The following is a 13,908-nucleotide window of genomic DNA, read 5'->3' as shown; positions in this document are numbered from 1 at the left end:
TTGTTGTGGTATATGTTTTGGTGAAAGTATATAAAGAAAATCTGTTTCTCATATAGTTATGTAGTTGGAAAGGGGAAAGTATTTTAATAGCCTTTTTAGATCACTGTGGATAATCTTCTTTGATGCTAAAATAAAACTCAATTAGGAGTAAGTTCCTAAAAGTTAGTTGCAAAGAGGAATTGGAAACTGTATCAATTAACTCTTCACACTCTGTTACATTAGAACACTTTGCTCTATCTTGCATTGGGAATGGATCTTTTAACCATGTATAGAAATAACCATAGTTTGACTGTTGGGCATTCTTTCAACTAACAATGGTGTTTCGTGAAAAATACAGCTAGTGCAGTTCATAATCACTTGCATAAATGCTTTTCCTCAAGACAACCTTTATACTCTGTTAATGGATGCTTTCCTTTTATCATATGGAATATTAAAAAGATGTGTGCTCAGGGGCCACAATTTTAAAACAATAATTTTTATTGTTTCATCAAGGGCATTCTTTAAAAAAATTTGCTTTTTGAACAAAGCTGGAGGCATCATAATCCCTGACTTCAAAATATACTACAAAGCTATGGTAACCAAACAGCATGGTACTAGTGCAAAAACAGGCACACGGATCAACGGAACAGAATTGAAAGCCCAGAAATAAAACCACACGTCTACAGATAGCTAATCTCTGAAAAGGAGCTAAGAACATACAATGTAGAAAGGAAAGTCTCTTCGATAAATGGTGTTGGGAAAACTGAACAGCCACCTGCCAAAGAATGAAAGTAGATCATTATCTTTTACCATACACAAAAATAAACTCGAAATGGATCAAATACTTGAAAGTAAGACCTGAGACCACAAAAATTCTCGAAGAAAATATAGGCAGTACACTCTTTGACATTGGTCTTAAAAGGATCTTTTCGAGTACCATCTCTACTGAGATGAGGGAAACAAAAGAAAAAATAAACAGGTGGGACTTCATCAGACTGAAGAACTTCTACATGGCAAAGGAAACAAGGATCAAAACGAAAAGACAACCCACCAGCTGGGTGAAAATATTTGCAAATCATATATCCGACAAGGGGTTAATCTCCATAATATATAAAGAACTCACACAGCTGAACAACAAATAAAACAAACAACCCAATCAAAATATGGGCAGAGGATATGAACTGACATTTTTCCAAAGAAGACATACAGATGGTCAACTGACATATGAAAAGATGTTCAACATCACTAATCATTAGGGAAATACAAATCAAAGCTACTTAGATATCACTTCACACCCACTAGAATGGCTATAATCACCAAGACAAAAAATAACAAATGTTGGAGAGGATGTGGAGAAAAGGGAACTCTCATACACTGCTGGTAGGAATGCAAACTGGTACAGCCACTATAGAAAACAGTATGGAGATTTCTCAAAAAATTAAAATTGGAAAAACCATATGACCCAGCTATCCCGCTACTGGATATTTATCCAAATAATTTGAAATCAAGAACCCAAAGAGACTTATGCACCCCTATGTTCATTGAAGCACTATTCACAATAGCCAAGATGTGGAAACAGCCCAAATGTCCATCAACTGATGAATAGATAAAGGAGATGTGGTATATATATACAATGGAATACTACTCAGCCATAAGAATAAACAAAATCATCCCATTCGCAACAACATGGATGGACCTTGAGGGTATCATGTCAAGCAAGATAAGTCAGACAGAGAAAGACAAACACCATATGAGTTCACTCATTTGTGGAAGATAAACACACGGACAAAAAAACAGTTTAGTGGTTACCATGGGGAAGGGGGTTGGGGGGTGGACACAAGGGGTGAAGTGGCACATTTATATGGTGACTGACAAATAATAGTGTACAACTGAAATTTCACAATGTTATAAACTATTATGACCTCAATAAAAAAAATTGCCTTTTTTTCTGCAAAGACGTTATAGTGAAGAACACAATGACTATTTGCAGAGCTTGATGCCACCACTTGATTCATGCTAAGAAGCCAGCAGTTTTACCCACCATTGCTTTCACATAATCAATTGCAAAATGTCAACACAGTGAAAAATATTTAATGTCTTAGTATTATTATGAATATAGTTTGATCAGGAGTCCATGGACCACACTTTTGGAACTGCTGTTGGAAGCACTGAGAATACTCACAAAGTCCCTACTGTCGGGAGAAGACAACACACAAATAAATGAATAAGCTAATATCAGAGCAGTAAGTGCTAATCTGAAGATATAGCAGAGTGGTGTGCTAGAGAAGAAAGACTAGAACAGAGGGATGACCTTCTATTGGATGGTCAGGGAAGGCATCTTTGAGGTGATGATCCTTGAGCTGAACCCTAATTGACAAGAGTCAGTCACGTAATGATCTGGGGGAAGAAATTCCAGACAGAGAGAAGATTGTAAAATCCTGAGACGGGATTGGATTTGGCGTGTTCAAGGAAGGCAAAGGAGGCTAGTGTGACTGAAACCAGCAAATGAGGTGCCTAATGGCAGAAGATGTAGCTGTAGAGGTCACATCCATTCATAGGTCCACCTGCCAAGCGGCAAATTGGTGTGATGACAGCACGGCATTTGCATTCAAGTTCTGGTTCTGTTATTTGCTAGTAGGGTGACTTTAGTCAAGTTAATTAGAGTCATTAGGTTTTGGGTTCCCAGGAGTCAGGCTCTGAGGCAGAGATATGTGTGGAGGATGTTAACTGGGGAGGGCCTGGGGATCCACACCTAAGAGAGAATGAGGGAAGTAGGACTGGGAAGAGGCAAAAAGCAAACCGTGATGAAGTTGCTACAGGAGGTTCAGGAACTATGAATCTAGCATGGCCCTTTGGAGATGCCCTGAACTAAGGTAAAGGGTTGAAGATTTCTACACTTTAATTGACAATTCAGTAGATGTGGGCCACCCCAGGAGGGGACCTGACTTTGGGCAAGGCAATTCCCTTCAGCAGAGGGCTATTCTTGGGGAAGAACTCAGTTTGAGCCATCAGCAGCCTACAATTTCAGCTGGAGAAAGGGGAGCCTTGCTGCTGAGGGGAATCTGAGTGGCACACCACAACACCCACTACACTTAGCATCTCTGAGTGTTTTCCTTATCTATAAACTGGAGATGAAAATCAGAATAGTTGAGTGACTCAATGTGATAACATATAAGAAAGGATTTTATTGACAATATGGTTATGCAAATGGAGGTTGTTGATTTTAAGGGAATTTACATGACTTTAGTGCTTTTGTTATAAATCATTTATGACATTTGAACCTATTTGTGCAAATGTAGTAATATTTGTTTTAAATAGGAATTTATCTTCAGACTAGCTGGACTTTCTGAGATAATATTATTTTAACCAGCTAGCAGGTGAGCTGCTCTGGAATAATTTCTGAACGTCAAAACATAAATCATGTTTAGATTTTTCCACAGATTGCCCTCAATAAGGCCTTTCCTATGTGACTACAAACTATATTTATCACTTCTTGTTTTTCTCCTCTAGAGACCGCTGTCAAGAATTACTGGATCATGTTCTCATGTTAGCAGATAAAGCATTTGCCCAGTTCTCACAAGTAATTATTCTTTTGTTTTTCACCCGTTATTTTCTTACTGATAAATATAGAAAAATTAGGCTAGGAATTTCTCGGGGGAAAAAAGCATTCCACGATCAAATAAGTTTGAGCAACGGCTGTTTAAGCAAAGTTTAGTTTCTGCAGGACTTCTTGGGGCCTTTAATAATTAGCTAGTTGATTGTGATCTCTAAGTATGGGATGTAGTACGAAGTATAAAACCATGTACAATGCAAGAATGCATAGACTTTTTTCTCCTAATAACCAGAACTCTCCAAAGCTGACTCTGAGACATTTTGGTTAAAATTGAATAAAGTGACTATAGGGCTTCAAAGTATCTCAAAGGGCATCCTATCTTCCAGTTCACCCACGTACCTACCCTCCCTTATGTTATAGATGTATAAACAAAGGCACATCCAAGAGTTTAGTACAGTGAGGTAATTCTGTTTCCAGGAAATAATTTCTAGAGAAACATATCTTGTGTCCTAGACTGAACACCATCCAGCATTCAGCCCATCCCACCGTCAGTCCCATCATCACCTCTTGGTCCAGAAAATCACACTCCCATGTGGTTCCTGGGCCGTGTGAAGGGACAACATTTTCACTATCAATTTATATTTGGCTCCTCTCAGTACACCAGGCAAAAGTTTAAATTTTATTTCAAGATGTGAACTGTAAAAACAAATTTTATTCCAATCAGGGCCTAATCTATTCTAGTTTCTTTAGAAAATGCTTGGCTGTTGGCAAGCCACGACCTAGTCTCAAGGCTCAGACATGGTGCAGACAGGGCCTGGGATTAAGACCTACTGAATGAAGAATGAGTGAGGAGAAGAAGTGGAATTTGAAGGGAAAGTGCAGCAAATGTGAAAGAAAAGCAGGTATCATGTAATTTCAGGCTATCAGAAAAGCAAGCATGGATGCTTCTGTTTCGCTCACTAGATTACTGGACTAAATTCTGTTAGGTCGTCTAATGCTGATATTAAAATGTAGCAGCAGTAAGCGTGCATTGCCCATTCATGGTTGGTTTACATGTAAGGAGATAGGATAAGGGATATATGTTTTATGTCTCATAAAATTAGTCATGGATGTGCTGCCCTAGTATGAAGATGACACGATGGAGAGAATACCAGACTAGGAGTCAGAGTTGAAGTCATAGTTTTATCATGGATTGACTGGTCTCTTGGGCAGGTCGCTTCATCTCTCTGGACCTCAGTTTCTTCCTCAGTCCCAACTGGAGGCTGAACTGGATGAGGTAACTTCCAGCTCCTATGATCCAGTTTTCTTTGACTCCATGTCATTTTTATGTTCTTAAACATTGACCCATTCCCCTGTTTCTTGTAAGATCAAGGCCAACATTCTTTCAACTGTTCAAGGCTCTCTAGCTTCTGACTCCATCCTTCCTTTTCAGCCCCATCTTTCAAGCTAACGTATTCCTCTAATGACCTGTCTGCTTTCCTGCCACCTATTCAAATCCAGTTTATGTGTAAGGCCAGCCCAAGGTATTACCTCCTTTCTGAGTCCTTCCTGACTGACTGCCTCTTCTGGGAAAGCTCTCTACCCGCTCCAGTGCTGGTGGCCTTTGCTGTGTATTTGCCTCTCCCCACTTACAATAGAGTGCTCTTAGTATTTTTTTCCCATATAAATCTTTATCCCCACAAATATACTAATATACTGATAAGATCCAAGAGTACTTTTTAATTTTATGTTAAATATTAGGACCTGGTAATGAAGAAAACATAGTGGAAGTTTGTTAGCTGATGTTTTTGATTAATGGATGATTTGATGGTTTCCTGTTATTTTTAGCCGTGGTGATGAATTCATTCACACATTCTAACCTGGGCCAATGTGTCAATAGCGGATTCTTTTATTAGTTAGGTTTTCTGGAATCAAGAGTGTGATTTTGGCTATGGAATGGTGATAAACTGCTCAGTTCGCGTGAGCCTCTTTAGATCCCTACTCTTGACAGTGAGGCCACCATCTCTCATTGTGCCTAAACGTTCTGTGCATTCTCCTCATATTCACCAATGCTTCATGAACATAATCTCATTCATTCACTATAATCACTCTCTGTGGTAAGAACTACTTTATAGATTAGGAAATATTGCCAAAGAGGTATTTCAGCAGCTTGCCCTTGGTCACACAGAGAGCATACAGGAGAGTTGATATTTGAGCCAGAACTTTCTGAGTCCACGGTCAAAATTCTTACTTGGAGTGGTCAGGAAAAACATGTAATAAGAAAACTTTATAAAGTACATTTCATATCCAATATGCTATAGGAAGTCTACTTAGAATGCTCTCATTTGTAGGATTTCTTTTCAGTATCTAACTGGGCTGGTTACAGGAAACCTCCTTATATCATTGGCCCACTCTGGGCAGAGAGTGAGCTAGAGCATAGAAAAGTATGGCTCTCCACTTTGGAAGGCCTAAGAGAAATTATGGTGGAATTCTGATAACTTCAGTTTGTAGGAACTGGTGTGGAAGGGACTACGGATTATGAGAGGTGGGAGGACTAGACCTGAAAGCTACTGATTTTAGGAGACGCAGTATTATGGCAGGAGAAGCAGTATAAGGGTGCCCTGCAGTAACTGGTCAAGTCAGAAAGAGCAATGACTGTCAATGTGGCCTTGAGCAAGTTAATCAACCTCTCTAAGCCTTATTTTCCTCGTCTGCTTCACAAGTTTGCTGAGAAAATTAAATGATATAACATCTACTGAACACGTATTGATGCGTGCTTATTATACATCAGACACACTTTAGATCTTGGGGATTCAGCAAGGAACAAATTAGGCAAAATTCCTTGCTCCCAGAGATTGTTGATCCAATAAATGAAATAAATAAGCGTATATAGTATGTTAGAGATTGATAAATGCTAGGGAGAAAAATTAGGCAAGGAAGGGAGGAGGTAATGCTAGTATATTAGGAAGGGTCACAGAAGGTCTTACTGAGAAGATCACATTGGAGCAAATCTGGAGGATATGAGGGAGCAAACCATGTAGTTAGGCAAAGAAAAAGTAAGAGTGAGGGCCCTCAGGCAGGAATGTCCCCAAGAAACAGCAAGGAGGCCAGTGTGACTGAACAGAATGGGTAAAAGGGAAGAGTAGTAGGAGATCAGGTTGGAATCAGTAGGGTCTTGCAGGTTACTGTGAAGACTTTGGCTTTTAACTCACTCTGAGCAAGATGTGAAGCCTTTGGAAGGTTCTGGGCAGAGCAGTGACATGATCTGACTTAGGTCTGAACAGCATGACTTTGGCTGCTGTGTGGAGACGAGACTGAGGGGACAAGGTGGGGAAGTAAGGAGACCATTAGAAGATTGAGACAATAATACCAGCCAGATACAGGAAAGAGTATCATAGCAGCTGCTCTGTAAAACAACATAATTTCCCCCACTGTATTGCATGGACAGCTTCTAGGTACATGCCAATTTCCACATGCATCAGAGCACACTACACAGCTGTGGAGACAGACTTCCCTTCCTATTTTGTTGGGGCCAGATACAGGACCCCAAATGCCAACCCCAAATAAAGAAAGTTCTCTGAGTCAGCTAACCACTGTCAAGGCGTGTTGGTGGCTTCAGAGACATTCATTCAAAGCAGGGAAGTTTCACTTCACGTGTAGAGGGGCCACACTCAGAGGGCTGTCTACTCAAGCCTTTCTCTCCCTGGGGCTACATGAGGGCCTTACGTTTGCTCTAGCAATCAAGCAGATCACCTTATAGATCAAATCAGATTTCCGGTTCACTCTGGGTCTAGGTTGGCACCAGCATCTTTGATGTAGTGCATCCTGGGAAGTCCCAGCCTGATCTCTCTTGGGAGCATAGTCACTGGACCACGGAAGGAAACAATGTGTGCAAGACAGTTTCCACTGGAGTGAAATTCTCCCTAGTTACATAGACTTGGCTCTTCTGCTACTGAGAAGCAGGTGGAAAGTTCTTTTATAAATGAAATTTTTATTATTAAAAAATATTTCAGATTACCTTAAACATAACTAGCTTCCTCCCACACTGACCAGCCATCTGGTCTGACCAAGTCGTTCCATGCTTTCAGCTGGACATACCTTGCATGAGGTCTTCGACATGGCAGCTATGTAGTTGGCTTTGCCAACCCTGACCGAAAAGCCAGGCACACTTACCCCGTGTTCCCTTGTTAAAGCACTTCATTTAAGGATTTGGTGAGCAATGCAGTGTGCCCCAGGTTATCCCAGACCTAGCAACCCACAACCATGCAAAAACACAGAGGCTCCCCCAGAGGCCTTCTGTAACAGTTCCATGGCCAAGTGCATTTTTGGCACCTGGAAACACAGCCTTCTACTGGAAAAATTTGCTTCCACCCACCCTTTAAGAGCTGGAAAATAAGGTCAAGGTTGCAGAGAGGCTGTACCCATTGAAAAGCAGCCATCTCAACTATCTCCCAAAGGGATGAATGTCCAGTAACTAAAGTCCACATGGCACAGTCACTAGTCTATCTTTCCTTTGGGAGCCATCAGTCTCCTACATTGTTTTGAAATGGCTCCCATGTTGATTGGCCCTCTGTAGCCTCTGCAGGGTGGAGTGAAGAATGCAGCCCCATTTTTAGGACAGCAATTCTTAAGAGAAAGGATCTAGATTGCTTTTGTGTCCAAGACTGTAGCTGGAGAAGGCCAGTGGTTAGCGAGATGGCATCACTGTATTTCTTATCCAGTAGAAGCAAGATAGAGATAGCTACAGTGGCAGCAGCAGCAGGATTGGAGGATCAACGTAGACAACATTTATTTCTTCTTCCTATGGAAGTGTGCCGTAATTAAAGACCACAGATAAGCTCATTTTAAATTCTGCTTTCTGGCTTAGCACACTAGCCTTTAAAATGATCGCTCTAACGTGCAAAAGTAAAGCGTGATGCTGCTGTCCACTCTTAGCTTCCACACTGAGACTCCTCACAAGATCAGAGTATGCCTCATCTTCACTTCTACATGAGTCTCTCTTCTGTGGAGATTATGTGACTAAGGTTTTCAACATTTCCAAATCGAAGCCCTCAGCAGAGGATTTGATATTTTTCTAAGACAACTGTTACTTATCAGCTTTGCAAATGCAGGCACTCTACCTAGCAAACTCCGAAGCAGACATGTCCATCTGTCCAAATCCATTTTTCACTCTGAGCCTACTACCTTCGAATGGAAATGGATTGTGCTTTGATATCAGACAGACGTGAGTTTGAATCTTAGCCCCTCCACCTACTAGCTGGCTTACATTGACGGTTTTATTACCTTTCAGGAGCTCCTCACCTGTGTCTTAAGGACAGTAATACCTACCATTATGAGTTGATTATATTAAAAGTACTCAGTATATGTCAAGTGTTTGCTACAATGAGTGGACAACTAAGTACTCAATAAACCTCATTATAACTTTCAGAGGTGAGTTATCTTTAAAGCAATCTTTAATAATCATAAAACTCAAATATGTCCATACAGAGAAGTATTTAAGTATGTCAGAAATAATTACCAGAGTGTTACTTAGGCCATGTTCAATGATAAAACTCATTTGAGTCTTAATAATGAAGAAACATTCATAAGATTATACAAACTAGTTCCCAAAGCAAGATGATTGAAGGATTAATACCAACCTGGAAGCAAGTTTCTAGAACCACTTGCCTGTCAATGATTTGGATGAAGATACAGAATGCATGTTTGTCAAATCTATAGATAGCTAGAGGCTCGGAGAGAGAATGAATATTTTAGGTAACAAAATAGAATCAACAAGCACCTTTGCAGGTTAAATTGATAGGCCAAGATGAAATATAGTAAGGATCACTGCAAGCTCTTCTACTTGGTTACAACAGAATGAAAAATGTCCATCCATGTTGCTGCAAATGGCAGGATTTTCTCATGGCTGAATCATATTCCGCTGCATATATATATACTGCATCTCCTTTATCCATTCATCCTTTGGTGTACACTTACGTTGTTTCCATATCTTGGCTACTGGGAATAATGCTGCAATGAATATGGTTGTATAGATACCTCTTCAAGATCCTAATTTCATTTCCTTTGGATATACACCAAGAAATGGTATTGCTGGATCAAATAGTAGTTCTATTTTTAATTTTGGGGAGAACTTCCATACTGTTTTCCAAAGTGGCTGTACCAGTTTACATTCCCACAAACATTGAACATGGGTTCCCATTTCCTCACACCCTTGCCAGTATTTGTTATCTCTTGTCTTTTTGCTGATGGCCATTCTAATAGGTGTGAGATAATATCTCATTATGATTTTGAATCTCATATCCTTGATGATTAGTGATGTTAAGCACCTTTTCATGGTTTTATTGACCACTTATATGTCTTCTTTGGAAAAATGTCTATTCAGGCCCCTCATCCATTTTTTAATAGGATTATTTGGTTTTATTTGCTATTGAGTTACATGAGCTCCTTACATATATTTCGGGTGTTAACTCCTTATCAGATATATGATTTGCAAATATTTTCTTCTATTCCATATGTTGCCTTTCATTTTGTTGATTGCTTCTTTTCCTGTGCAGAGCTTTTTATTTTGATGCTGTCCCACTTGTTTATTTTTGCTTTTGTTGCTTGGGGTTTTGGTGTCATATCAAGGAGATGTTTCCCTATGTTTTCTTCTTGAGGTTTACAATTTCAGGTCTTATATTTAAGTCTTTCACCCATTTTGAGTTAATTTTTGTGAGTGGTGTAAGACAAGGGTCTAGTTTTATTCTTCTGCATGTGATTATCCTATTTTCCCAGCACCATTTATTGAAGAAACTCTCCTTTCCCCACTGAGTATTCTTGGTTCCCTTGTCAAGTATTGGTTGACTGTATATGGGAAAGTTTTACTTCTGGGCTCTCAATTCTGTTCCATTGGTCTATGTGTCTATTTTTGTTCCTCCATACTGTTTTGATTACTATAGCTCTGTAGTATAATTTGACATCAGGAAGTGTGATGCCTCCAGCTTTGTTCTTCTTTCTCATGATTGCTTTGTCTGTTCAAGGTCTTTTGTGGTTTCATACAAACTTAAGAATTCTTTTTCTTATTTCTGAGAAAAATGCCATTGGGATTTTGATAGGAATTGCATTGAACCTATGTATGGTTTTGGGTAGTGTGGACATTTTAACAATATTAATTCTTCTGATCCATGAACATGGGATACTTTCCACTTATTTGAGTCTCTTTGAATTTGGAATTATACCAAGTGAAATAAGTCAGACAGAGAAAGACAAATACTATATGATCTCACTTATATGTAGAATTTTAAAAAGCCAAACTAATAGAAACAGAGTGTAGAATGGTGGTTGCCAGGGGCTGGGGGGTGGGGGAAATGGAGAGATGTTGGTCAAAGGGTACAAATTTCCAATTATAAGATGAATAAGATCTGGGGGTCTAATGTACAGCATGATGATTATAGTTAATAATAGTGTATCACATACTTGAAAGTTGCTGAGAGAGTGGATCTTAGATGTTATCACCACAAAAAAGGAATCATAATTATGTGAAGTGATGGAGGTATTATTTAACACTACTGAGGCAATCATTTTGCAACATCTGAGTATATCAAATCAACACATTGTATACCTTAAACTTACACAATGTTATATGTCAATTATATCTCAATAAAGTGTAAAAAAAGGAACATTATCTACCAGAGGAAAAAGCTCAAAAGAATGAATAAGATGATAAATGATGATATAACACTGGTACAGATGAAAAAAGCCTTAAGAATGTTAAAACCGAGTGAATTCTTTAGAAATACACACAGCAGTTTGACTGCCAAGAAAGCAAATGAAAACACAGATTGTACTCATAAAGTCAGGGCATATATAATTAGAGAGTTGTATTTGAGACTGGCCCCCCAAACCTAAATGGGCACGCAGATAAATTGGAGGCAAATAACCAGAGTAGAAAATTAATTTTGCATAATGATATACAATTGAAAGGACTGGGGATGTTTGTTCTAATGAAGGCTGTGATTGTTATTTTCATATACTGTATATAGAGAAAGAACATGTATGGTATTTCCCCAAATGGGGTGGCTATACCACCATTGATACATGGATAATAATGTTAATTAATAATCCATTAATATAAATAATACACATAATTAATGGTACATTGCTAATGTAATTAGAAAAAATATAAAACTAACACATCAAACCTTTGATTTCACAGATATTATTTCTCAGTTTTGAGATTAAAATAGGTGTTTAAGTTACAATGAGTTGAAAGAAAAAACATCAAGTGTATGATAGTCTAAGTGTGTGGTATGACATCAGAGCATAAGAGCAATATGGAAACTCTAATTATGGGGATAGCTGATCAGATTTCTGTGTGACCTCAAGGGAGAAAATGAAAACCAATGAGCAGAAGACACCTGAAGCAAGTTTCAACTCAAAATATAGTATATTTTCCAATCAGCTCATTCCAGACAAATTGGATGACCCCAAGCATGAGTGAGTTCTCCAACCCCAGGGACATGAAAGCACAGGCTAGAAGGCCTTTGGTGGGGACAGAGCAGAGGAGATTCATGCATCAAGTAAACAGTTGGACCAGGTGAATTTCAGGCCCCCCTGGCCCTCTTATTGTGTGACTGAGTTCTACATCAATTCTCACTCAGCACAGACACTGGCTTTTCGGTGTTAAGGAAATCTGTTGTTTGTTTCACTTTATTTGGAAGATGGTGGGAGGGAATCAAGACTGCATTATCAGAAATGCCCAGGGTTCCTATTAGGCTGGGACTGGTAATGATTGCCCTCAGGGCACTAATTTCAGCTAATAGCCATGGTACCCACCTCCAGCTGCGACACATTAGGTAGAACTCATCACCTCATCCATTCTCACTTAGTTTAGTCTGGAAAAGAAGACTGTGTTCCCCAATAATAAAAATGGGGTCTGGGGAAAGAATGAGACTTCTCCTTAAAAGAGAAGGAAAATGGGGTGTATTCTCAGGCCACTGGTTCCTTTACTATCTGTGCTTATAGTTTTGAAGCCTTGGGCAAGTTACTTAATAGCCTTGAACTTCACTTTTTTTCTCATCTCTAAAATGAGAATATGATACCAAATGCCATGGTCACTAGGAAGACAGCAATTATATTTATCACATAACAGGAGCTTATTAATTCGTACATGTTCTTATTGATCCCCTTCTTTTCATCATGATTTTTACTTATGTAGCAAATGAAATTTCAGTAACAATACGTCTAATTAACTCCTCCACTCATTAATTCATTCAGCAGACATTTCTGAAAGTACCAGTGAATCCAGGTGCAGGGCTTAGTAAGCCCAATGATATTCTCCATTCCAGAGACTGGAGGCCAAGCTTGGCAGCAGTACTGTTGATGAGTTGTTAAAGTATAATGGTAATGTACATTTACCCAGCCCTATGTGTCACAAAATACATTCGCGTAACATAATTTTACTTAAATCTTCTTCCAAATCTGGAACATAGCAAGCTCCAGGAGGGCAGAGACCATACCTGTCCTGTTTATTACTATATTCCCCATTCCTAGCATAGAATCTGGCACATAATGGGAACTCCACAAGTATTGGTTGAATGAATGAAGGGAGGAATTGATGAACCAATAAAATAAACCAAAAAGAGAGATATTGGTAGCATTGTTTCACAGGTAGAGAAATAAAGTGTTGCTGGCTTTGGTATTTACCAGTCACTGAGTAAAAGGTAATTTCATCAACTAAACCACTTTTGGGTGAGATGGCATCTTACCCTTCTATTTTCTTGGACAGCAAAATGAGAATAAAGTAATGCAAAATAAATATAATATATAATAGCAGTAGTAGTAATAACAACCACAATAAAAGCTAATATCTACACAGTTCTTACCACGAGCCAGGCTTTGTTCTAGGAACTCCATGTGATCTTGGTGAGAACCCTGTTGGATGTGTTCCACAAGACAATGTATTTGCAACTCAGTGTATCTTCATCTGCTGAGGTCTTCCTGAGAACAAAGCGTGTGTCGTCCCCTCTTCACGTCTTCCTCCACTGGTAGAAATTGCAAACTCCTTGAGTGCACTCTCTGTCTTTTTCAGATCTGTATTCCCAGCATCCTGTTGTGCGTATAGCAGGTGTTCAATATGCTTCTGAGGACTAAGTGAAAGGATGATCTAATTGAAGGTCAGAAGAGGAAGTGCTCGATGAGGCCTAGAGTCGTGAGAAAATTTGAAGAAGGGCATACTTGAACTATGCTCAGCCTCAGTTGAACTTTGACAGACAGAGTGAGTATGACGCATTGGGAGAACCGTAAGAAGGTTACACATCCTGCCTAAAGACTGGGACGGAGTGTGGGACGGGGTGAAGCTGGATGACCTCTCAGCCTCTTGTGGGATCTTCCAGTCCTTGGCACCATTGACTAGATAT

The 13,908-nt window shown here is 39.3% G+C and overlaps 1 protein-coding gene across 1 annotated transcript in view; it reads right to left on the bottom strand.

Moving 5' to 3' along the window:
- The window catches only part of ASCL1 (achaete-scute family bHLH transcription factor 1), a 158,092-nt gene extending 144,390 nt beyond the window's left edge, over positions 1-13,702 (bottom strand). The window contains exon 1 of the mRNA XM_023631353.2: positions 13,375-13,702. Within this exon, the coding sequence (XP_023487121.2) occupies positions 13,375-13,405 (31 nt within the window). The 5' untranslated portion in view covers positions 13,406-13,702. The remainder of the gene's footprint in view (positions 1-13,374) is intronic.
- Positions 13,703-13,908: the final 206 nt, after the last annotated feature.

This window comes from Equus caballus, chromosome 28, assembly GCF_041296265.1.
Source record: "Equus caballus isolate H_3958 breed thoroughbred chromosome 28, TB-T2T, whole genome shotgun sequence".
Taxonomy (NCBI): Eukaryota; Metazoa; Chordata; class Mammalia; order Perissodactyla; family Equidae; genus Equus; species Equus caballus.
Note: the sequence above shows the minus strand (reverse complement) of the source record. Positions and strands in the feature narration are given on the sequence as shown.